At 46.4% G+C, this 27,048-nt stretch overlaps 1 protein-coding gene and 1 long non-coding RNA gene across 3 annotated transcripts in view; one reads left to right on the forward strand and one right to left on the reverse strand.

The window, feature by feature from the left end:
• HS6ST2 (heparan sulfate 6-O-sulfotransferase 2) overlaps positions 1-27,048 on the reverse strand; it is a 102,961-nt gene extending 75,913 nt beyond the window's left edge. Inside the window, exon 1 of the mRNA XM_021406186.1 lies at positions 26,475-27,048. Within this exon, the coding sequence (XP_021261861.1) occupies positions 26,475-26,986 (512 nt within the window). The 5' untranslated portion in view covers positions 26,987-27,048. The remainder of the gene's footprint in view (positions 1-26,474) is intronic.
• On the forward strand, positions 12,028-18,238 carry LOC110403194. 2 transcript variants are annotated; one of them, XR_002441553.1, is made up of 4 exons: positions 12,028-13,096; positions 15,082-15,247; positions 15,712-15,946; positions 16,315-18,238. It is a non-coding gene; the product is annotated as an uncharacterized LOC110403194 (long non-coding RNA). The 2 variants fall into 2 exon arrangements; XR_002441552.1 differs by having other exon boundaries at positions 15,712-18,238.

Genomic DNA, 27,048 nt, shown 5'->3' on the forward strand with positions numbered 1-27,048 from the left:
AGCGAAGCGGCTGCATCAAGCACTGCACCGCTCCTCTCCTCCCATGACAGCTCTCTGCTGTGACTAAAGCTCCCGGTTCCCAGGTGAGCAGCTCTTAGCACGCTCCCTGAACCGCAGGCCGGAGGGCACCAGCAGAGGTGCAGGGATTTATTCACTGCACAGGAGTCGGGCAGCGCGAGCATGTGGCTCCCCAGCAGAAGAGGAGGGCAGAAATCAATGAGAAATCAACAGTGATTAATGCTGCTTGACAATCTTTTGCATTAATCATGTTTCCACGCTCTTGAGAATGTGAAGTGGAAAATCTATAGTCATAAAAAGCGTAATTGGGAACGCTCTTCCTACTTGCGCCGAGACAAGGGAAGGAAAATCTTAAAAAAAAAAAAAATAATAATAATTATGAAATGTTGGATTTAAACGATACGCACAATAGGACCTGCTTGTTGATGGCAAACCTGCAGAGCAAACCACGCCAGGTATCCTCCCGCTGCTGCAAAGCACCGTTCTGACAACGATCTCTTCATCTGGTCCCTCAGCTCCACCATTAACTGCCTGATAAAGAATTCATAAACACACACACACACCTCGCACCAGTTAAAATACAGCCATAACAAAGAGTCAATCACTCTTTCTGGAGAACAAGCTAGGAGATGCCACGGAAAGCAATGATGTCTTCATTAGCTTTTACAGTAAACATCCCTCTCGGAAAGCAGCCTTTATGACCCACCAAGGGCAATAAAGATGTCTTTGCAAATTGATGAGACAAATACTTCAGAGGCATAGTTTCCTCCATAGCTAATGTGAAACGGAGGATAATGCCATTCTCTACAGTCATACAGCAGAATAAAGACCTTCGTCCTTCCTGGGATGAGCCCACCCCTGGGCAGCATGAGGATCAAGCACAGTAAGGGTGCTAAGCACGCTGGCAGTGCAGCTGCGTGCTGAAGCTCCACATGGAACAGTGAGGACCATTCGCTGTGACAGTTTTTCACCACGAATTTCAGGGAGTTCCAGAGCCATACAACAAATAACAGGAAAGAAAACAAGGAGCATCTGATACACAACAGAACTGATCTGAGATTCTCCTTGTGCTAACAAGGTATGATGCTGACCAACCATATTATACAGAAAAAGCCATTTTTCAGCAAGGACTGAATTACCAGAAGCTGAAGAAATTAAATTTCCAGGTCTAAACTTGTAGTCTTAAAATTGAGTTTCATCCAAGCTCCTCTGCTAGCATCAAAACAAGATACCTCTAAAGGTAACATATGTAGACATAAGCACATCATACCTCTAGTGTGAAAAACACAGCTTCAAAAAAAAAAAATGATAAACCCCCCCCCCCCCCCCCCCCCAAAAAAAAAAAAGAAAAAACAACAGAAGCAATGGGAAACAAACATGCAAAACAGAATTCCCACTCCTGTGCTTTTCCTTGCCTACAGTGGCTGCTGTGGCTGCTTCCAAACAGCATTTTGGTGCAGCTGGACTGAGCCTCTGGGCCAGGGAACCCTCACAGCTGTGATGCTGACCCCAAATCCTTGTGGTGAACCCAAGTGGTCGCTGTTTCTGTTGCACCTTTGTTGCCAAAACAAGTAGGCTGCACCCTTAACCTGCCACATTTCCCATTAAATCAACTCCTTGGAATACAACCCTTACAGAGAGGAATAGATTCGCCTCAGCAGCTCTCTTGCTGAGATCCAGAAGGCTCACACACTCTCACATACCCTTCTCCAAAAGCACGGGATGAGCCAATCCAGTTTTACAAGATTTATTGCTTAATTAATAACTTCGATGTTGGCAATTAAGGTGTGTTTGAGAGAAGATAATGAATATTTTTTTCCAAGTGAAAGCACCACCTTTTGCATCTAGCAAACCTCTTTGCAAACTATAATTGATAGTTTGGTTTAACGTGGAATATTCCTGCAGCAATTATGGGGCTTTATTGCTCTATGTTACTGCACTTTGCACAAAAAATATTTTTGTTATCATAAATTCCTTCGCTAGCAGACGGCTTAGGATGGGAGAGAAACGAGCACCAGATTCTCCAGCATCACAAATCTTGGCTTATCCCTTACAGTACTGCAGAAGCCTTCATGCAAAGCCACTTGTAGCTGGTTCACCAGAAACCTGTGAAGGGCCCGGGACATCTGCAGGAGCCCCACACACCTCCCTGCTTGCCGTGAGGCATTGCAGCTTATGCAAAGAGAGCAAGCAGGAAAACATCCCCATAGAAATGGGGTGAAGATGGGTAAGAGAGAAACTGAGGCAGGGAGAGTGCACACGATTTAGTGGGAATCAGAAGTGCTTTGTTGAGAAACTGAGGTCCAAATCCTCCCCAAAATGCCCTCTACCACCTTCTTCTTTGCTCCAGGGACCCCAAGAAGAAACAGCAGAGAGATGGGTGCTGGTGTTCTGAATGCAGAGCAGGAACACGGGGAGCAAAAGGCACCAGCTCAGCGTGAAAGTGCGTGGACATGAGGCTCGCCAAGTGCTGAGCAATTCAAACAGACTTGCTCTAAAATAAGTCCTGGAGGAAATGCTAAATTCCACCTCATAAGCACTTAAATAAATTTAATGCTATCTATAGCTGCAGCTCTAACTATAGCTACAGCTGAACAGCCCTGCAGAGTTGCAAATTGTTTCTAGTTACGGAATGTCTTGCAATGCATCAAGCTGTGTAAGGTGCTGCTTCTTACCAAGAACAGAAAGGCAATTTGTGCCTTTCCCGTCCTTGTACTGTTTAATTTCCTGGAGCTCAGAAGGCCCAGCTGGCCCTTAATGCAAGAACATTGCTGCGTTTGTAGAAAGGCCACAAACCTCCAGCATCACAGCCGTGCCAGAAGAACAACTCTCTACAGCTCTACCCCAAACCTCTGCTGTTGCCCTGCACAACTACAAAAGGTGCGTCCCCCTCACGGTGAATAATAAGGCATCATTCATAGGCTGGAGCAAACCATACAGCGCCTATGTCCCAAATCTTTCTAGCTGCACTGGAGGGAGACGATGCTACAGAGAAGCGATGGGTCCACGCAGCTACTGCTCGTCATGGGAATCATAGAAGCATTACAGTTGGAAAAGATTGCTAAGATCATCTTGTCCAGCCATCAGGGAAGGCCGCCTCTTTCCCCAGCACGCTCCTCCCCACGTTACGCTTGCTGCCGCGGCACAACTGCGATTTTTCCACAGCGAATTGGGCCCTAATTACTGAACAGTTTGTGAACAACTGCCCTTAAAATGTTAACAGCTGAAATGATGATAACAATAATTCTGTTTGCAGTTATAATGGCCTCTCATTAGAGCTGCTTAATTAAATATTTTCCAAAACTATCCCAGGGAAAAAAAAAAAAAAAAATAAAGTGTGCTCTCTCAACTGTAGAAGCAGAACCCCAAGCAGCCGCGAGGAAACGGTGGCTATTTCCAGCTGAAGTATTTCCTACAGCCAACCACGAGAAGTGACCTCACACACGTCCCCAACGCGACCGAATTTGCCATCATTAATCCGCTCACTCAACAGGAAAAGATGCTGCAGGTCTTGGTGAGCACATTCCCCTGTGAGCGCTGCGCCGCGAATTAGAAACGCTTACATCTTTCACACTTATTTAGCCTTTACGCTCACCCAGCGCCTTCGTTGGACGGAGCGATGATTTAAGGTCCTTCCACAACCAAGTCAGAGGGAACAGCCGTGCCTCCTCCTGGACGTGCACAGAAGGGAGAAGGGGGAATTCTCTTGTAAAGAAACGCTGCCAGCATCAGCAGCACGGCGTCCTCCTCCCCTCTTCTCAGGCACATCCATGCCTCTCAGCCACACACAGCCATCTCCCACTCCACATAAATGAGACTGAGCAGAGATCATGTAAATACATTACCATTTGTTACCTAATTAAGATTTAATGGCAAGCCTCGATTGGTTTACTGCAACACAAACAGCTGCTTACAACAACTGCAGAGAGCTGGCCTAGGATAGGGTGTGCATACAGTCTTAACATTCGTTGCTAAAATATCTTGAGTCCCAGTGATGAAAATCAGGCAATTCTGGCCATGGTAAGTACTGCCAAATACACATAAAGAGACGCTAGCAGCGCCTGAGAGTTTACATTGGGTTGTCAGCTTCAATAAAGTCTACGAGGGAATAGATTTGGATTCTTTTTCATACTTCTCCCCGAGCATCTGCTGCTGGGGACGGGCCAGGGGCTGGACAGGTCTTTGTTCTGACCTGGCAGATGTGAAGATGCTATCACATGGCTCTGACATTGCTGCACCAATGCGCCTGGCAATTTAATGGGGCCACAGCACAACAGCTGTGCCACCCAGCCCAGAGCATCCCTGGCACACGCTCCCAGCACAAAGCATCAGGGCAGGCACTTCCATCAGTGCTCCTGTAGCGAGCACCACATGAGGGGAGCTGACAGACTGAAAGATGACAAATGCATTTTTTGGTTTATTTTACTTTTTTTTGTGTGTGTATGTGTGCACCTATTCATGCTGGGGCATGCAGTGAGCTGGGGACATGACTTAAGAGAAGGATACAGCAGGAGGCTATGGAGAACCAGCACTGCTCAGGCCACTCAGGAGATGGCTGCACAGGGTCAGGGGAGGAGAACTACCTCACTCCTCTGTAGAATGCAAATCATGGACATTTCTATTCTAAACTCACCCTGCTCCCAAATCTGTACAATACTGGGGGAAACTCAAGTGAGAAGCACCTGAGTGCATCTTCAGTAGCCCACAGTTCATGCATTAATTCATCCTGCTCTTCCATTTTGGGTGAACTCAATCCATACGAGTTACAGGACTCCTAACTCAAGAGGCAGCATTTGTTTTTGTCACTGCACTTACTAGAATCATGCCTTTTTGGGCAATGAGAGGTGGTCCTTGTTCTCCCAGGCTTGCACCCTGTTTTCCTTTCTGCCATTGCGAAGACATTGCTAAAACCCTTTTTTTAGTGAACCTTTTCTATAGTAGTACAGATACCAGCAGGGCTGAAGCACCCAATGAACCCTCAGATGGGCACAGTGCAAAGCACACCACAATCCCTGCAGGGGATTACACCTTTGCAGGCAGAACACCAGTTTGCAACTTGATTCTGCATCACTAAAAGGTCCGTCCAGTTCTATTAATCTAAGGGGAAAAAAAAAAAAAAAAGGGGCATGCTTGGACAAGTCTGAATTCATTTTTTTATTTCTCCACCAAATAAAACGTCAAAATATTTAAGGCCTTTCTGCCACCTACAGAAGAATAAGAAATAATCAACTGTGACTTTTCAAAAGCCATAGCTATATTATGTTGAATTCAGACTTCAAATCAAAGCCCATTTAATACCTGAAAGTTGTCAAAGCCCCAGTATAAACTGCCTCTAAAGCACAAAAACAGTAGGTTGGGAATTTAAATGGAAGGACATTCAGGTAGGCCAGGACTAGCACCTCTGCTTTGGTTTTATTTGCTAAGATCTACATTAAAAGCCACTGCTGAAAGCAGTAATAACTTGCTGAAATCCACATAGCTGAGAGCCAGAAGGGCAAAAGCAGAGATGCTGAGGAGAAAAAAGGAAGGTGGGAGAGGAGAGAAAGCTGTTTGGGGCTACGGGAAGGGTTCAGCAGGGATCCCAGCATGCAGATCATCAGTCTGTGCATGCTACAAACCTGTGTGCTACCTGTACCTCCCTCCCACTTTGGGACACCAGCACATCCTTGAGCACCAGCCAGATCCCAGCAGTGCTTCTCCTCCCATGAACTCTGTCAGGCAAACATCTGTCAGCACATCTCAGTTGTTTAATCACATCAACGTTTCCCCCCCCTTCTTTTTTTTGGCACCTTATACCAAAATAGACTATTGCAAGATGTCTCTGTATCACGCTCTGACAGCGTAATGCAAAAGAAAAGCTGTTTATAAATAAAGGAGGCACAGTCTGAGCCAGATATTAGATTTCATGTGCTTGCTAGCAGCCAAATATACATAATACCAGAGTAATTGCAAATAAAGCACGAACATATGCACGGTCCAGGGAAAGAACCCCGAGCGCTTTTGCACTGCACTTTAATTTCCTCAAACATTATCTTTCTCATGAGCTGGGAAAGTGATGAATGATCACCTTCCTCTGCCCGGCCACGTTAGGGCCATTCCCACTGCTGCCTGTTCCTTACTGTTCCTGCCCACCTGAATGGTTTTGGGTTTTGTTTTTCCTCTCCTCAAAGCAGTGCTTATTTAACATTGATCTTAACACCAGCAAAAAAGACGCAGCGAAAAAGGGAAACACATCCCCCCCCAAATTACTACAGCAGCTCTTTACCTTCAACTAAAGAGCACTTCTTTGATAGATCATATGTCTGGCCAAATACCAACTCAATGGACACACTACAGGGTAAATTAACAGGAAAGCAGTGAATAAACTCGAAACGCTCCTATATTTAGTGGGCACAGTGGGAATGGACTGATGGATGGACTAAATGATCTCCGTAGACTTTTCCAACCTTAATGATTCTGTGATTCTACAGTTCCTATATGGAGTTTGAGACAGGAAATCACAGCAGAGTTCTATCTCAGTAAATGAAACACCAAAAACACCCAACACGAGTGGTTCCACTGACATAAGTTCTTCCAGGAGTCATCTCCTCTTTAAAATGAGCACAGTTTAATCAGAGGTGAAGAGCAGGGCAGGGGGAGGATGAGCTGTCTTCCCTCTCCCAGGCTCAGGTGTGCTCCTATCTCCAGGCGCCTCTTCCCACCCTCCCTTCGTCTCTATGCTCATCCAACATGCTTTTAACAAACCACTTGAGATCCTCCCAGCCAGGCTGTATCTCAGGCGTGCTGATCCTTTCTGCATAACATTTACCGAACAACCTTTCCTCGCCAGCAGCTCCCTCCTGGGGACCGCTCATCTCACAGCTCAATTACAGCAAATTCCTCTCTCCAACCCTGACAAATGCACCTTGCTCTGCTGAGACCAACTCCGGAGTACTGAGGGCAACAGCCCTTCTCCCAGCCAGCAGCTTCTGTGCCACCACCCACACATCCCTCCATCCCTGCTTCTCCCCCAGATCAGCTGGACTTGTGTATGTTTCCCACTGCAGTGTTGTTGGAGGAGGCAGGAGGACACCTCGCGCTGCCCAAGAACATCCCAAACAGCCCAAAGCTCTGCTGTTCTACTCCAGCAGAACTCCCTTTAAGCAATTTATAGCCATAGAGTCTCTTCCATCCTGAGATTCTCAAGTAATTTGCAAACCTAACGCAATATGTGCATTACTTGCACTATTACTAGACACGGACCCATCTCAGCAGATGACACTACATGTGCTCCTTCTCCAGAGGTACCTCCCTCCCAAAGCCACTCTATTTCCTCCTCTCTCTCAGGTCCACCTGCCACATCCACACACTAACAGAGTTTCTGTTAGTCCCTGTCCCAGCAGCTTGCTCAGGATGCAGCCAGTTAACCCCATCCAACAGCAGTGACTGGACATGACCAGGCGTACACTGAGAAGCAGCGTCTGCATCAGCCCACTGTCTGTTCCATCACTCTGCTTAATTACAGCAGAAAGGCTCATTCATTATTCCCTTTCCAGGTTTAAATTTTCCACTTTTTTTTTTCCTTTAAACCTTAAAACATGAGTATAACTGGGTTAACACCCATGAAGAACAGGCAGTTAGTTTTATGGAGAAGATTAACCAACAAGCTCGAACAGGCTTTATGTTTGACTTTCAGCTGATCTGGACTTGTTAAGTCATTTCCCTGGTCCTTGCTCCAAGATATTCATTACCTAACTGCATACAATTGGAAATTCTTTCTTTTAAAGTCATACTTAAAGTACCCCTTAATTATTTGTGGTCTGGCAGAAGCTGTAATACTAACCTATTAATGTTAATGAGAGAAATATAGCACACAATAATTACCTGCTGCTTTATGAGCACTGAGATGAAAGCGAGCAGGTTAACTTAAGCCTAAAAGACTGTCTAAACTCTAAATTTGAAAATAGAATTTGATGGTGCGTGATTAAACCTCAAATTCTGTAATCAGGCAGGCGTTACTGGAGCAAGACCATGTTAACTTTACAACAGGATGAAGTTTTATGAAATCTTCCCTGCAAAAAAAGGGAAAAAAATTAAGCTGAAAAAAAAAAAGTACTCCCTGTAAAACACTGTTTTGCTCTCTTTCTACCAATCTTTATGATTTACTTTTGACTCGGGAACTCACTAAAATTAACAAGATGAAATTATGTTTTGACAAGTTCCAGTGCTGATGAACAGATTTTCAAATCACGAATCCAGCTTCACCTCGTTCCTCCACCACAGCTGACAGTTGAGGAGTGAATCATTCCTTCCTTCTGGTCTTTGTGTATTTTATCGAATGCTACACTGGGAACAACCAACTTCAATTCCCCCTAGTAACTGCATAAAATGCCAGGCTTAATGTTCTTTCACACTTTAATAAAATTAAGTTCCATAGGAAGGAAAACATCCGCCTTGCCAAGCTCAACCATTTTGACCATATGTTGCCATCAGATGAACCTAACCAAAGCTGAGCAAGAGAGATCTACTGTACGAAATCCTGTCACTCTGAATGCATACAAAATCTACCACTGGGTAAGCTTTCCACCATTCCTTGGCAGCAGGCAAGGTTGTCTTCTGCATACGCTTTGGGTTCCACCTCAAGGAACAGATGGGTATGAGGGTTACACTTCATTTAGGATAAATAAAGGAGATTACTTGTCCCTAGAGCCAAGAAGCTGAACTCACAGCATCCTCTACCCAGAGGACAGGCACACGTGAGCAGCACGTGTCCAAAATCAAATGGAATACGCACTGAGGAGCTTCAAAGCTTTACAGAGAAGGTCCAGAACAACCTGAAAAGCAGTCAGAGCAGTCCCAGAAGCCAAAGACTTCAGACAGTGGGGGGAGAAAGACAAGGAACATTTCTAGGTTGAACGCCTGTTATTAAAAGCAAAGCAAGGAGACTGTTCCCCATCCAAATCTCTCCTGTACTGAGAGAAATAGGACCCAAACGCTCTGTATCTATGTAAAAGGACACACAGATACCTAGTTTTACTGACAGAGATACCCAATTTTCTACTTCAGTCAAGGGCATCATGGTGGTCAGGCAGCGTGCTGGCTGCAAGGACACCTCCTCCTCATCCTCCCTGAAAGCACAAAGGTGGAACCTCTCCTCCTGGGACAGCACCTACTGGAGATAGCAGAATCAGCGGGGCTGGTGCTCCTGTCTGCAGCTGCCAATGTTTTATGCATTCTGAAAATTCAAGCAACACAGCTGTGTGATCTGAAATATGACTCAGTGGAGTTTGCGTCTTACTGCAGGCAATCACATTTATTATAATAAATAACTATAAATAAATAATGAGGTTGCTTAACAGGGACACGGGCAACCTGTCTAGACAATCACAGAGGTGACGTACTTTGCACTGGAACATCCTCAAGATTTCAACAATAAGTCTTGATTAAAATTAGGGTTTTCTTTCAGTCTTGCTTAAAAAAAAGAAAAAGGAAAACAAAAACTAGGCAATGATTGTTTACGTAAGAATGTCGAAGGCTGCTTCTCAGCATCACCAGCATACACCTAGCACGTTCAGCTGGTAATATTTTGCTCCCTAGCAAGCCTCCCAGGTCATTTCACTGCCTGCCTAATGGAGAACTGCAATGGCCAAACTAATAGCTAGAACATGTGACCTTAATTAATTAGCAGACCTAGTGGAAAATGCCAACTCTGCATTGTCACTGCCTGCTCTCAAGGACCCTCTGCCTGCGTCAGCAGGACGAATGCTGGGTGTACTAGCGTTTGCTCCGGGATAAGGACAGATGATGTGAGACTGGCTCCAGCAACCTCATACAGGAGACAAACAAGGTCTGAAATAAAGGAGCAAGCCCAAGTGAAGCAGTTTGTGGTTGTTCTTCCCTGTCCATGAATGCTTCTCCAACAGGCTCTAGGAGAAAGCCATGAAGAACAAATTGAAGGTCAGTTGGAAGAGACCAGGCAGATGGCAGATGGCCACCTGCCACCTCCCCACTCAGCAGCATCATTCACTCCAGCTGCATCTCAAAACAAGCCCTCACTTCCTCCTCTCTCCCTCTAGCTGCCTTCTTTCCTCCATGTACCGCACTCATTTAGGTTCCAGGACCCTTTCATCATGTAGTGAGGAACACCCGAGAAAGCAAACAAAAGACATCAGGCCAATACCTTCCACTGAAATCCTACCAACAGCTGCAACAAGCAGTGCTCTTCCAGGAGGAACACAGAAGGAAAAAAAAACACACAGCACACTTCCTATTCTATAAAAACATCCCTTTGACTTCAAGCAGAACTGCAGTCACAATCAATTTCAATAACAAATTTTATCAATACCAGGCAGCAGCCTTCAGGAAAAGATCTCCCTTTCTCCCCTAAGCCATGCATCTTCCTTTGGAGAGGGAAAAAAGTAAAATAAACAGCACTCAGAACTTTTAAGAAGCAAATTGTGCAAACAGCCACTCTGCCAATGTTTGCAGAATGGCCACTGGGAGCTCAGTCAGACTCAGGCACAGATCTGACTTCCACGACAGATGCCTGCTCACATGGGTGCTCTTTCAGCAGTCAGGTCCTAATGTTTGCTGCAGATCTCGTGCATCAAAGAGATGAAAACTGCAATCCCAGCTGCTCAGTGGAATTTCCATTATTATTTCCATGGGTCGTATTAGGGAATGAAATATCTCGTAGTTCAGAATGAAGTATCTTTTTATTGCTAGCACCTCTACACATGTGCAGATGCTGTGTAAGAATGTTCTGAATATCAGTAATAAATAACAAAAGTCCCATATGGGCTAGGTTTTTTTTTTTTCCAGGGGACATGACCTTAAGAACCAATCTTGCAATTTAGCCCAGAATTCTCCCTCAGGTTTCCCAGCTTTTCTTTGTGTGTGCATGTGTGCAAAATTTCTCCAGCATCCACTGCATGACTTACAATGCTAATCAAACTTCTCCAGGTAGAGCCAGAGCCTATACATCAATCCTAGTAAAATAAATACATCACCCCATTTTGGTACAAACATTCCTGCCTCTCATTAAGCTGAGTTCCAGGAGCCTGCAGTGTGCATTTCAAAAGGGTAAAGGAAAGATGCACGCAGACAGCACAGCACATTTCCATCAGCGTGACCTCAGCGTGACAATGCCTGGGCAGGTGGTGGGATGTGATGAGTTGTTATGCAGAAGCACAGCTTGCTTTGCTTTCCTTCATGCCTCCTTGTCCACGCTGGGAGCCCCCAGTGCTGGCGGTAGCATCCATGCCTGTGGGGCTTCAGGTTCTGGCTGTGCCCTCCCCAGGTGCTGGGATGATGCAGGATAAGGGCTCCCAGGCTCCTCAGAAACTCTGAGATATTTATAAGTGTCCACAAGACGAGTTGTACTTCCTGTTTTATGCTAACTACAGGCACCTGTAAGGAGCAATCAATAGTAGTCTGTGCCATACCCTAGGAACCCTAAAATACTAAGTGCAGGAACCATCGCAGACAAGACATTACGGCATTTATATGGGCTGGACTCCTATATCAAAAGCTATTTATACACTAACTCAGCAGAGCCTCAGTGTTCATCTGCTAGCAAAAAAGCAAGAGTGGTTTAAATGGATGAGAATGGGCAAAAGTACAAACAACAATGCTGTCCAGTTTCAGGTGCAACCAGCGCTAAAGCCTCACCAAGGGAAGGTGGATCTAAGTACTTGTGCAAGAGCAGGAAGGGCACCCACTGGGAAGAGGCAATTTCTACCTCAAAATCATCTTGATTCTACCCACATTGGTCCAGCCAAGCCAGGCCCTTCTCACCCACTCTCCTTGTGAAATAAAACCTCAGTGGTCCAAATCTCTGACTACAATTCTCTCTCTTCCACCATGGACATGATATGATTGCCAATTAAAAAGTGAAAGCGGAATGCAATGCAATACTGAAGCAATTAAACTGGAAAAATGTCATGAGAGCAAAATGAACACAGTCTACTGGAAAAAAAAAAAAGAAATTACTCTTTTAAAAGCGACAGTAAAAAACTGTGGGTACCAGATTTGGTTTTAAGAAAATGTTAGCAGTGATACATCTGCTCAGTTGAGTTGCCAAAAGGAATTAGTTTAAAAGGAAAAAAAAAGTTTAAAAACACACTTAGAAAGCAATACAGCTCTATTTTATGTCCTGCCACTCCTGTACGCTGCCACATTACAGAATGCTTCAGAGATCACAAAACGGCCTCCCATCACCGAGATGAAACCCAGCAAACTGCTAATGATAACATTTAAAGCAAGATGGGGAAAACCAGTGCTGAAAACGAAGGATGTCAGAAGCTGTGCGCCTGTTTAAGCGACCTGGCCGGCTGCTGGAGAGCAGCCTACACAGCACCCTGCAGAGCCAGGACATACAGGAATCGCTAATTACAGCGGTTTGAGGAGGAGGCAGCAACGCTTCTTTGTAAGGCTGGAGCACTCGGTGCCGTATCACACTGGCTTTTAATCTCTCATCCCATCATATGACTCTTAATAGAGTTCTGTGGTCCCAGCGTTAACTGCATGGAAAAGAGCTGACAGGGCAAGAAAGCAGCTCTTATCATTGCAGCTAGCCAGATCCTGCTCTTCAGGAGGATGCAGGGCATGAATTATCTCCCTCCCAGGGATGAGCACTACCGTGCAGATGGAGACCTGCTCTGCTCAGGTTGGAGGCAATGGGCGACTGTGCAACAGCACCTGGGACAGAGCAGAGCCCCAGGATTTGCGCCCACACCACAGCATCCCCTTAGGCCCTCTCGTGCACTTGGATGCCTGCAGGAGCAAGCTGAGGATGTGCTGCTGAAGGCACAGCAGCCAGCACAAACTCCTTCCCCAGGTAGTTCAGATTCCTGGCAACCCTGTTGCCATGCTACAGCTCCCAGAAAACTCAAATTTCAACACAAAACCAAGGGCCTCTGATGTTACCTCCTTCTAAGAGATCACCTTGTGCCCACAAATGAAAAGGGCCCTCAAAGTCACTTTCTAAAGCAAAGAAAATGAAAGGGTTGGACAACGTGTGTGTTACACAGTTTTCTTTTTGAACTCTTCAGATTTCTAAGCAGCTGGTAAGAAGAAAGAGGAACCTGACCTGAATTAGGTAAAAAAAACCCTAAATATTTTACAAAGCTTTGTCATTAAATTCAGCTATTGATCAGAGTGCTGACCCTTGCAAGTCTGCACAAACCTTCAGTACCTCCTCCAGATACTGAGGAGGAATCCCAAACTGAGGCCAAGTCTTAACAATCCGAACTCGTGTCCTTTTTAAAGCACAGCATTAAATCATCGCTATTAAAATATTGACAGTGAAATACGTTCAGTTGTCCTGCGGGCATCTCCAGCACCGACTGCTGCAGAAACAGATATGCCCTGAAAACAAAGGCGACAGAGGAGCTCTGGGATGCCTAATTGCATGAGCTCGCACGTTAATCCCAATTTTGTTCAGAGATGCCAAGGCACACAGACTTGATGCAATTTGATGCCTTTCTTATACAGAAGTTGCTCCTTCTCCATTTCATTTATTTTAAGCCAATGCTAGGGCTTTCAGATTGCAAGCCATCACCTTGAAATCCTGGGGATTTTAATCAAGCAGAAAGAAAAAGGCTAAAACTCTACTGGAAAAACTACCTGCTGCTGGCTCGGCCTTGACAGAGCTGTTTCTCCAGTATCTCCCTGTCCCCTCCAAATTGCTTTTGCATTGTGGTGTACAAAACGCTGAGCAGCAGAAGGTCTTTAACTCCTGTAGGATGCTGGAGGTGCATCTTGCAGAAAGGATGACCACAACACATGGTTCTGAAGGTTGGTGTTGAATTGGACACTGTAGCTCCCAAGTAATTGTGACTAACCACTAAATCACTGTGTGTAATGGATTCCTCTGAACGTTTATAGCTAACAGTTCCATTAGGCTCTAATCTGGAAAACATCTAAACGACTCCCCACAAAAATTAGAGGGGAACATAAACGTCTTGATAAGAACAAGATTCCAGTGGTACTCCACTTAACCACAGTGACTTCTGTAATATAATGTCTAGCACAGTAACATCCATTATAGTGCAGTCATTTGCTATTTGATTTTTAAACTCATGATTCAAGACCGCAATTCAAAGAGCGTCATGTCTACGTGAAAGGTGAAACCACGAAGAACAAAGCTCTGGGAGAGCGCTGGGAACCATGACTGGCTGCCATGTGAAGGCCCCAGGAGCCATGCATCACAGCAAGCCCTTGGCTCCAGTTGCCCCCATTTACCTCCTAAAGCTGTGATTTCCCAGCTCTTAAGTTTTAGGGGTAATATAGCCATGGAAGAAGGTCTGGAGAAGGTGCCTTGCATCTTCAAGCAGTTCTGGCTGTCCTCTGCTGTCAGGGAAAGATGCCACTTTGGTGGGGACCGAAGGGCTTTAACGCAATCAAACTTGCAGACAATGCTATTAGCTAAGCACAGAACAAGAAAAGAGGGAAGCATTACTGATTCATTCCGTTTTCCAGGAGAAGCCTGAGCTGTGGTTAAGTGGAAGACAAGCTGAAATTTTCCATTAGGGGAAAAAAAAAACAAAAAAAAACCAACAACTTGTTTACAGAGACGGGAAGAAATCCCTCAGGTTAGCATTCAAGTACAGCAGCAACTGAATTTACCACAAAAATCTCTGCGAGGCAGATACTCACCCTGCTCCCAGCCCAAGGAGCAGTGGAGCTTGCAAACAGGCTGCACTCGTTTAACAGAAAAACCAAGCAGAAAATAAACACCAGGAAGAGAATCTTCAAAAAAAAAGGAAGGGAACAGACTGCCTTTTAATGTTCCTTCCAGCAGTTCTTCCCATCTCCCTGCCTGTGGGGCATGCCTGTAGGGAAAGCTGTGCCCAGCAGGGGGGGGGGGCTGCTGACAGTGACCCCACCAGCTCGAGGACCGCTCGCAGGCGTCAGTCTAGACCAAGGACTTGAAAGCACTTCACCACCACACCTTCCTGAGCTGCGCTGTGCACTCCTACGCCGCAGCCGCGGATCAAAGCCAAGCGATGCAATAAGTGGCTGCAGCACACCCAGCCTTGGTACCTGCATTAAAGTGAAGGCTTTTGCTTTTGTTCTTAACAGAAAAGAATGTTTCATCTCAACTGCCCAAAGATGAAAAGCAGCTTGTAAAATAAATGGATGCTGACCCCATGAGCTAAGAAGCCCAGGTTTTTCTGCTTCCCCTCTCCAAACATCCCAAACCGACACCAACAAGCTGCAGAGCTCAGGACCACTGACGTTAGTACAGGTAATGCCCTTGGACCACAGCATGTTATTCAGCATCCACAGCCTTACTGAAATTCACTTCCAGAAGAAAGTGCATCTCTCGAGCCCTATAACGCAGCCCAAAACAAACTCCCACAAATATCAAAAGGCAACGACTTCTAGCAGCCCAGAACTACAATTGCTGCTTTTATATCACATCCCAGATGCCCACTTTTCATAGTAAATTAAGTCAGTTCTCTGCCGTAACAGAAGCGATTAGCTGCATTGTAAAAGATGCAGCCCTGGTTAGGCAAGCCATCTGCAAACGCTCGTGTGAGCAATGACTTCTACCTGCCCTGTGTTTGCAGGGACACCCCTTACTTGATGCCTAACGTAGCATGGCCTGCTATGAACAGAGAGCAACTGGAAAAGCACCTGATGAAATACAAAGCTTGTTTTACTTATGGTTTGGTTGTTGTTGTTGTTTTTCTGTTTGTTTTTTAATAGAAACAGTCGCACCAAGAGCTCATGCACAAAGACACAAACACATTGCCTCATGCATTGGGAAAAGCCTGGAGATATGCTGGCCCAAAGCCTGGGCTCCAAACGCAGGCAGTGTCTCTGCACTGCTCACCATCATTTCCGGACCACCTGCACTGCTGCAGCCAGGCAATGACATCAGGTGTCCAACCCTAAGCTGTCCTCTACAAGGAAACAGGCTGGGCAAGCTGGATGTACAGAGGTGAAAGTCACAGGACATCAATGTTGTAATGCCTAATGCTCAGAGAGCTCCTTGTTGCACAGTCTGCTTTATTTTTGCTTCATGATCAGATTTCAGCTGGAGTATCAATCATCATGAGATGTCAGAGCCCAGGTTTAAGCAACCTGACTTCCATTATAAGCAATAAGTAGAAGTACTGGGATTCCACCATGTACCATGAGACATCTAAGCATCCTTAAAAAGATCTTTTAATCACAGGAGTAAAGAGACCCGAATTTCACTTAGCTTGATATAACTTTATATATAGGACATGAAATATTTTTACTGTACAGGAAAAAGTAAAGTATGATCCTGTAGTTCACACCCATAACTCTTCCCTGAATACACAGGTTTATCGCAGGAATCAATTCACCCTAGGGAGACTGCGACATCAGGTGATGGATGGGAAAAGGAGAAGCAAAACTGTCCTGCGTTTTCCAGGAAAATAACAAAGTGTGGTGGGAAAGGTAAAAATAAACCTTTAGACAAGAAACAAGAGAACCTCAGATTCCTTAAAAAAAGAATACAGTGGCAGCCTCCACAGCAAATTAATTTGCAGCTCAATACATGAGTTGTCAGCCTGAAAAAGCACAGTGCTACAGGGAAGCAGCAGCAGGGCCGGGCGGCCGCTGCCCACAAATCCCCTGGCACCACGGCCAAGGCAGAATCTGCTTATATTTTACAAATAGCTGGATCCTTCCATAATCCAGGCTCTGAGAAATTTTTATCTCTCTGTGAGCTCAGCTATTCTCAAGTCCTTTCTGTGTCATTTTACCTCTGTGCTGCAGGATACACTGACCAATTTTATAGCAAAGATTGGCTGATGTGACGGCTGGATTTGGGTCAGATGGAGCTTGCCTTTTGGCCCCGCTCTCCCACAGGCTGGTGGAAGAGATGTCCAAACTCACACCCTCCTACGGCTTGGCTGCTATGTGGAGCCTGGAACTGCTGCTGCTCCTGGATCTCCAGGTCTCTATCTCAAAGCCTAAGTACCACCAGGACAGACTGCCACATGGACGCACCAGCTTACTTACCCAAGCTGCTCTCCAGGTCTTTGGGCCCTGCAATGGGGTATCTCAGTTTTCACTTGTCCCAGCAATCTCCAGCCCCTACACTCTCTGCTCCTCAGGGTACGCAACTCTGAGCGGTTGAAGTTGTAGGAAAAGGAGGATTACAGCAAGGAGAACAGAGAAAAGACATCCAGACATCCCCAACACATGAAGCCTTAACTCCACAGAGCAGGAACTGCTCTCAAGTGTCAGCACTGTTCTCAGTTATGTGCCTTGGGTTAAATGTCCCAGTGAACAAATAAATAAGAATAAAAAGATTGAGGGCAGATTTTTCCAAATGCTGTACTGTGCCAACCTCAGGTCCAACACACTTAGCCAAACTCACAGACAAGGACAGTTATTCACACACTTTTGTCCCTGAAAGTAACAAAGGAGCTCAGTAATCCAAATATAGGGCAGTGCTCAAAAGCATTTCCTGCACATTTTCTGGTGACTATATTTCCAGAAAGACTGCAATTCCTTCTTGCATGTGGTAGCACGATGGATATCCTGCAAAATACTGGGTGCTAAGACAGCTTGCCAAACTATTCCCCAGTTAAAATTCATCCCCAGCCACAGCTCTGTTCTACATCGCTGCCAGCAAGCTGCAGCCTCCAAAATCCAGCAGGTATTACCACTATATCTCAGCTCCACCCTATAAATCTAACTCTATCCATAACATTCTGGGAGTGATCATATTCCAGTCCAGAGTGCTGCTGACATCCAAAATTCAACTAGCAGAAGGAAAAGCAAGCCAGCAACTTCTCAGAAGCAGCAGCTGCAGGTGCAGCTCCTCTGGTTTCATTTGTGCCTTCCCTCTCCTCTGTAAATGGGGTTACGAAAAAAGGCATTAATAACCAGTTTGCAAAATGCATCAGTTACACTCAGGAAGATGGACTCACCTGGGCTCTGTTTCACCCATTCCAGAACGAGTGGTTTGAGTGGCTCTACAGGGTACGTTTGTAAATGAACACTGTTCAAGAGACAAGGAAATGAGATTCTTTGCCCTGAGCAGCTGCAGCAGCCCACTGGGAGAAGACAATACACAAGCATGAAGCAGAGCAGCTATTCTGCAGTCCTGATGGCTTTGGCCAGGACATCTGGTGTTACATACCCAAACTTTCTTATTTAGGAGAGAGAGCAGACCCTAGCTCTTACCACCACTCTTTTCCACGAGCCAGAGCACCAGCGCCACAGACACACTGTTAGGACATGCTTAGGCTACACTTCAGGACAGCTCTACTGGGCTTCTGACTCCCCCACGTTGTTCCTTCCAAAGCGTGAAGCCTGAGACCGCTTCACCCATGGAAGTGGGGGAAAATCAGCAGCTGACGTAAGCTCTTACATAGTGTGAAAGCAGGGAGCAGTGTGGCCGCGTGCAGCAGCAGTGCGGTCAGTGAGCTTCCTTTTTCCTTTCATGGGAAGGGAACCAACACGACAGCTTCCTGCAGGGCAGGAGAACAGAAAATGTAACAGAGGGGCCATGCCAACACAGGTAATTCTTGTCTTACCAGTGACCAGCTGGCAGCTTAGTAGAACTGAAAGAGTTAAAGCCTAATTTATGCCATTTATGTTTTTGCAAGTCACTCAGCAGTCACCAGGCAGACACATCCTGTTGCGTCTGACATTTCCTTGAGCGCTTTTGTCTTACTTCTCCGTGCTCCCACTGCACTGATGAGATCCAACACCCCCACAGAAATACCAGCAGCTCTGCAAAACGCAGAAGCCACGCAGCCCCTTCCTCCCCCCGCCCCCAAAGGCAGTGGCATGAGCTGGAGGCGGAAGGCTGCCTGAGGGGCACACAGACAGACAGACAGCTACCTCCACCCACAGCCACCCCACTGCAGTCCTCAGTAGGCAGCGAGCACTGGGGTAGGACCCAGCAGCATCTTCCCATAAAAAAAACAGCCCCAGAAGAGCTTAGGATTGCTCCTGGGAATAGCTTTCCCACGAGTGAACAGACAGCAAACAGAAGGCAACATATTAAGCGCTTCCACCAAGTCTCCGTTTCTTCAGCAGCAGAGTTTTGAGTATCACATAAATTAGATTAACCTCACCTAGACCTGCTTAAGGATGCTCTCCCCTCAGTTAACATGAAAAAGCAACCAGAGAACTTTTGACAGGTGAAATGATGCTTTTCTTAACAGAGGGTTAAAACAGCTGCCTTACAAGGAAGAATACAACCAGCCCCAGGGAGTGTTTTACCCACTTGGTTTGGCTGTTTGCTGAAGGACCCTACAGTTCAAACTGCACTTTCGAAGGGCAGATTCCTGCTGCTGGGAGGCCTGTGATGTTTTAATTTACCCAATGCAAAATGGAATAAAGGAAGAACTGATCTCCCAGCTACTCGGACCTCTAAGAGCACCAAACTTCACAGTCCTTTTGATTATGGAAAATTAGGAGAGTTTGCTACAAGGATCTCATGAAAGGCATCGTCATCTTCATGCTTTTATGTAAATGCACAAAATCGTTTAATGCTACAAGAGTCTCTCTCTCTCTCTCATAGCTGCATCTATTTAGTGCTATCACATCAAAGTTTGGCTCCTCCAGAGTTGCATAAGCCGCTGAGAACCAAGGAGTAACATGATTTGAGTCTCATCGCTAATGGATCTTATGACTCGTAGGTCCCCTAAGCACTAATGATTTTTTTTTTTTCAAGGCTAAATAAACAGAGATTTCACTCAAAGCTGTAAACAAGCAATACTTTAAAAGGATTCTGCCTTTAAAAGCATGAATGGATGATGGAGAAGACTGGGGTCAAGGAAGAAGGAAAAAGCTAATCCTAATTGTCACTCATTCAAAAACTTTACCTTGCTATATGCGTATATACACTGCCCAGCCAGAGATACCCGAGTGTGTGGAAAGAACAAGTGTGTTAAGTGCTTACCAACTTTTTATTTCAACCAAAACAACAACCACCACCCACCAAAACCCTCCAAACCACTGGATGTTAAAAACCAGTCACACCCAGTGCAAATGTGCTGAAGGAATTATACACTTACAACTTACATCAGCAATATGAACTTACATGCAAATATATATATATATACACATAGCTTTGGCTTCTTAGTCTCACATTAGAAAATGCAATTATCTTTCATTAATTTTACAGAGCGTTCACAGTACAAATTAAATCATTTCTTCATGTCTGTTTAAGAAAAACTTTACCGTGTTAATTATTCATAAATACGAAAGTCTGCTACTTATTACTCATCTCAAATGTGATTCATTTCAATAATGCCTGAATAATTCGGCGCTACCCTATTAATCCCAGAACACACTGTACAATTGCCAGCATCGGCAAATCAATCATGAGCAGTAAACCATGCTGGCTTGCTGAAGGAGGAGGAGGAAGGCAGGAGCATGCTCCCATACCAAACTCATCTCATGCACAAACCCCATCCCACACCTCCGTCCTCACCAGCTGTGCCCAGGCAGGTTTCCAGCTGCAGACAGGGAGCAAGGAAGGGAACCAGGCAGCAGTCCAGCAACAAGGAACAGTGGCTGGAGAAGTGGGAGGAAATTAATCCCCTCCAGTACATAAGGAGCATGCATGGGTAATTCCAAAAAAGGCTGAGAGTCAGGAGGGCTGCTCAGCCCCAGCAAGCCCACAGCATGAGACAAAGCAGAGAGCCATGTCTGCAGCTAAGTGGTTAAATAAGGCATTGCCCAGAGTTGTGCATCCCCATCCCCAGCTGCTCAGGGAGCAGAGCCCAAGGCTGCAGCTGCACAGACTGGACGGTACAGGGAGGGTGACAGAAAAGTTTCTACTGCAGTCAAAGATTTTCTATCATTGCAACAGTTATTTTGAAAAACAGATCTGGCCACACACACATACACAAAATCTATTAAAATTGCACTGAATTACACCTACTCTTCTTTCCCCATAATAAGGTCAGGCAATCATCAGTGTCTTGGAAAGACTTCTATCATCCTTACACTTGATCAGTGCTTGCAGAAAGGTCCAGTCCCACATTCAGCGGTCAGCCACATATTATTATTTTGCTTTCTAACAACTTACGTGAGCTAATTTGAGCTGATACCGCACAGAAACACTGTCTTTATTATTATGGTCATGGAGAAAGTAAATTAATGCAAAGGATTGCACACAGAGGCCTAATCCATTTGAGGTAAATCAATGCATTGCACATTTAAATTGCTCTGCTTTCCTTCAGAAAAGTACATTGAAGTGATTCATTAGGCACTGAACTGTTCACAAGAAACAGACCAATTCTCTTAGGCATGCCAGTGCATCTCTGCTAGTTAAATTTAAAAAGCAATCAAATCTACTAATAAGTCCTTTTTGCCGACATTTACATCAGTAAAGAACATGATTCCTGACAATTCAGATTAAATAAATGAGGGACAAATTAATCTCGGTTAATATACCTCTAAACCAATGTAAAACTTAAAAATCTGTCTTTTAATAACAATACATAACCTATCTGTGACACTTGACTTCAAAGTACCTTCAATAACCTTTAACAAAGGTTATCAAGTTATGAAGAGGAATCACATGGCACAATCTGAGTCTATTTTAATACAGCTGAAGCGCATATTTATAGTTTCCTTTTAATATTTATATATTCCCAGGAAAAAAAACCCACATATATATTTGCAGAAAGGCAAATTTATTTTTTCAACACCAAGTAATGGTGTGTCTCAGTACAACAGCACCGCGCTACGGTGCTCCCATCCCTACTCTGTTCTTCAGGGAGAGCTGACCTGGATAACAAATGGAACAAACAGTGCAGGGAACCCTCACTGCCTCGTGTCTTGTTCTGCTTGCCATCTCCCCTTGTTATTTATTGAGGAAATATATCCATATCTCACCCCCGCGGACAAATTTTCCAAATTTAAAATAAAAGGCGGTAGGAAACGCGCACTAAATCGCTACTTTTAAATCAACGAAAGTCACTTTGCGCTTTATTAAACATTTAGAGCAGAACTGAAAGGGCCTAATAGGGAAAATGATTTTTTTTAATCCCTTTAAGATGGTCTTAAAGAAGTTCAACACCATCCGCAAACCGGCATTATCAATTTAGGGAGCTATCATGCAAGCTTTAAAAACGTGAATTTAAGTTCATGACTAAGGCCTCCGAGGTCAGGCTTTGTAAGGGGACTGGCCAAGGAACCTGCAGCATGGCAGTGCCCTCGGGCCTGCAGGCTGCACCACCGCCCCATCACACCGCACCAGGCCCAATTCAGCCCCGTGACAGAACGGGAACCCCATGGCCATGGCAGGCTGCTCCCTACCCTTCTCTTTTTCCTCATCTCCAGCCTTTTGGTCACCAACATTGTGGTTGAGCGATAATCCTACATAATTTGGGCAGTATCCAGATGCAGGAGTGCTATCGGCCTCACAGCACGAGCAATGACAAGAAGCCAGCCCTGGCACAGCGCAGGGTGACTGCTCCCCGGCAGGAAGGCACCTCCACAGAAAGGGTTTCTGCTCCATCAGCATCCAGAGGTTTTTAGTTGTCCATCTCCTGCCAAAGCTGGACAGAATCTAGTCATTATCAGCACCTTGGGACTCGCCTAAACCCCTTGTAGGCAGGGGAAATGCTGCACCAATGCAAAACCCACACAGAGACTTCTGCTACACAGATTTTCTCCTTTCAAACAGAAGCAGTGTGCTGGGAAAAGCCAAACACGAGGCCCCCCCAGGAGGAACTGAGAGCCAGAACTGATAGCCACGCTGCTTGCAGCGAGCTGCCTTCTCCCAGGGGCTCTACCAGCAAGGAGCCCCACACACTGCCTCCAACTAAAGATTTGCAAATATAACTCCCACTGTATTGTCCAAAAGCCTGGGCCACAGTTAATCTGTCTAGCCAAAGGAGCCAAACACCATAAATGCTTCCAGCATGCTGGAAAATGTTTTAATGCATCTTTTATTTAGATTTTCGTAAGGTGTCCCTAGATGTTAATTAAACTCTTCCAAGTTATGTGGCAAGGACACCCACGCACTGCCAGGGGTTTTTGCCACAGAACACAAGGACATGGTGCCAGCCAGCATCAGACTCTCCCAAAGCCAGCAATTTCCAGCCCTGCTCCTGGCCCAGCAGGCTCGTATGAGCTGCATAACATTGCCTCCAGACTTCCTGGCTCCAGACTTCTGCAAGCTTGTTGAGGACATCTCTTTCTTTCAATACCAGCCAGAAAGGACTCAGAGTACAGTCTGACCCCTACGCACTGCCACAACTCACACAGTGAGGATACAAAGCCATGACACCACTTAAGAACACAGGTATCTGTTTTTGGTCCCATGTCTCATTACATTTTCCAGCCTAACCCCTAGCCCTTTTGTTTCTTGCAGCGGTGCCACTGGATTTATTGCTATAGACAAGTTCAGTAGATACTTCCCATAATAATTAGCCAGAACCAAGTGGAATCTCAGTTGTGGGATGCTCTCATGCACAGTTACTTTGAATGCTGCTTCAGTTCAGCGTGCCAAAAGCTTTGAGGCTTCCACAATCAATCAAGTGACCCAAGTCAGTCACTCATGACTAGGAAAAGGCACATTTCTCGTTTCTCACCATCGATGCCAAGTGGTTGAGACAACCCCCTCCTTTCTGCCACTGCCATCAGCCCACTCCACCAGTCTCCCAAGCAGAAAATCCAGAGCTCCCAAAGCACCAGCTCTGAGCCTTCCCCCTTTGCTTTCCTGAGCTTTCAGGATGCTGTAGTACTGCTGCTCCCTTCCATGCCCATTTGCCAAGGCCAGCTGAAGGGACAGGCAGCAAGTCAGGAGGACGAGGAAGCAGTTCTATTGATATATTTAATTCATATTAAGGAGCACAGGCCACCACTACAAAGCAAAGCAAGTTTTGGTAACTGACATGGTTAGAGGCAGGAAAGGACTGTTGTGATAAATTCAACGTAAAAAATATATATATATCTATCACTAAGAGCCATCCTGAGTATTTCTAGCTCCAGTGCAGGAATGAACCCTTCAACTCTGTGATTCCCATTGAAAACACAGGCAGACTACTGAAGGGATTCAGAGCAGTGGCTGAAGAAAGAATGCTCCAGGCAACTAGATTCTCCATGGGCAAAGCCCCAAGGCTGATCCCATCAGATCACAACACGGTGATGTTGAACCTTAGAGATTCAGAGCGGGAGATCTTCTGGACTTCCTAAACAAAGGCTGAACTTTTACTGAAAAGCAGATGCTCCTAGGGAATGGTCCAGCTAATTACCAATCTAGCCAGCCTCAAGCAGGCTCTCCATGCTCCTCAACATGCAAACTAATGACATACAGATGCAAACCAGAAAGTTTGTTGGAACAGCCATTTCTCATTTGGCTATTCCCACCCAGACAAGGCTAGGCAGCTGGGATATAGTAACAACAGACCTCTGAAGGCAGCTGCCAAACCATTCAAAACACCCTTACAGCAGGTTCCATTTTTTAATCACTCCCATTATAAGCAGGAATTCCCACCCTCACCAAGCTTCAACTGAGGACATCGTGCTCCCCTGCTCCTGACTGAATCCTGCTCCCTGCCCTGATGCACACGCCCTGGCCTTACACTCTTCCCTCTCCCTCCAAGCTGCTCCTCCAAAGACCACAGCACAGGGACAGCCAGGCTGGTCCCACTCAAAGCCGCAGCCAGCACGGCTCCTCAGCTCAGCCACCTCATTCCACACCTACATTGCACTGAAAGGAGCTATTCTCTGTCCAGAACGCGCCTGGATGAGCGCCTGGATCAGTGTCCGTTACTGGTACTCAGAATAGGTGCTAATTAACTGGTTGTCAGCTGCATGTTGCTAAATCGAGAATGCAAAATAAAATTAAACATTGGACGTTACAATATGCAGGAAGACCTGAAGGGGCTATTGTTCACTTAAGAATGTCTCCCTCTGAATTTCTAAACATTTGGAAGTTGCTGTCCAAGTAATTGCTTGTCAAGACATTATTTGGGAGAAAAACGGTAGCTACTGAGCAAGCTGTGCAATTAGGCTATTAAAAATGTAACATAATTTCAAAGGCTTTTAGAAAGCAGACCTCTGCCTAACACAAAACCATCATAGCTTTATTTTCTTCCCCCTCTGGGTTTCCATCTCAAGTCAAGAGGCCTCACAAAGCCAGTTACGATGGTACACATGGCTTGGCTGGACAAGGAACCATCGCCCCGAGTTCCTGGGAAGGTACACTTAACACTTCTGCTTTGACTCAGAAAAGCATGTTCAGTAATCCAAAAAGGGAAAAAAATTAAAAAAAAAGAAATCAATCAAAGCCAAAAGCTGCTGACAAAAGTTTAGCTCTCCGAGCCCAGCGTTCCCTTCTGCCTCACGCAGCCTAGGAACAATGGTCTTTCTAACTAACCCTGAGCACCAAGCGGACCCCGTGCCTCTGGGGAGGGAATGAAATCAGTGCCCCACAGCTCTGCAGGGCAGAGCCACCTCTGGGGTGGGGAAGGAAAGCTCACTTGAAGGTGTTCTGCAAAAGAGACAGCCGTTACGCATTTCCATTTCTGCTGATAAACAATGCACTCCTAGGACAGGTAAAATAAAGTACATAGCCTAGGAACCTAGGGAGATAATACACCTAGAGGGCAAAGAACTCGCTCCTGGTGCTTGCAAATGGAGCACGACAAAAACAAAACAACTGAATTTTTAAGGAACAAGGAAAACAAAAGAGCGAGAATCACAATAGCTAAGTCTCATGAAGAGCTTCATCTTGGCTACAGAAAGATAATGACGCTAACCATTTTTCTACTAGATGGCAGTGTGGTGTCACACTACATTAAAGGAATTCTAGAAAGAAATCGCACTCTATTTCAAGCAAATCTGTGCTTAGACTTGACTTCAGACAGCATGATGTATACCAGCACCCTCATTGTGAGGGGACCTGCCATTAATCTCCCAGCACAATAGGACCGACACCCTTAGCTCCTCATTTCCCAGCGAAGCAAAGGGAAGGGACACCCAGACCCCAGCTGCAGTGCTGCACAGTGCTCAGCCGTGGACGGGCTGGGCTGTACGTTGTGACCATCACAGGGCTGTGGAACAAGCTTTGGGAATGGAGGGGAACCTCTGGCCGAGCAGCCAGCTGCACGCCGGTCCCGTTGGCAACTCCTATGGAAGGCGCAAGAGTAAAGAAAGCACCACCGCTAAAATCCAAAACGCAAACCTAAAATAAACAGGGTTAGGGCTGGAGCAGCTTTACAGCTAACACTCAGACGCAGGAGCAACCTCCACTTTGCCAACATTCGCATAACCTAAACTTCAGCCCTCCCCAGCAGCACTTATCCCTGGGGCACACGGGAGCTGCAGGGCGGTCAGGGGACGTGCCAGAGCCCCGGGGCAGCCCGGGCCTGACCCACACTCGCCGTCAGCAGCTCGCTAAGCTCCTTCTAATTGCGGCAGCCTGCGGGTTATTATCATTTAAACGCTGAACGCGCAGCGCGGGGGACGGCTTTGTTCGCCCCGAGCCCGCTCCCACCCGCCGCAGCTCTCACCTGGAGGGCCGGAGCCGCACCTCCTTCTTGCTGTCCACCACCGAGGGCACGCAGTTGGTGAGCTCGGTCCAGTCGGCGTGCAGCCCGCAGCTCCAGCCGGTGGAGAAGCGCGAGAAGAGCCACGTCTCCCGCTTGCCGGGCCGGTGGCAGGTGCACTTCTTCTGCCCGGCGCGGCACTCGCAGGGCTGCTCCAGCTGGATGTTGCGGACCAGGTGGCGGCCGAAGGTGGTGCCGCCCGTCTTCTGGATGTGCAGGAAGACGATCAGGTCGTCCCCTTTGATGTTGAAGTCCACCCTCCGCAGCAGATCGCCGGCGGAGAAATTGAAGCGCGGCACGAAGCGGGCCGGCGTCTCGTCCTCCGCCCGGTACGGGTCGGCGGCAACGGCGGGGCTGAGGGCGCGGAGCCGCAGCAGCTGGCACTCGGTGCCGGGGCAGACGTACTGCAGCACGATCACCGCGAAGAGGAAGAGCATCACCAGCGCCAGCAGCACCTTGTGCGACCGGTCCTCCATCGTCGCCGGGAGCGCCGCGCATCGCCGCCGACCGCCCCCGCCGCTCACAGCCGCCGCCACCG

Source organism: Numida meleagris, chromosome 8, assembly GCF_002078875.1.
Source record: "Numida meleagris isolate 19003 breed g44 Domestic line chromosome 8, NumMel1.0, whole genome shotgun sequence".
NCBI classification, from domain to species: Eukaryota; Metazoa; Chordata; class Aves; order Galliformes; family Numididae; genus Numida; species Numida meleagris.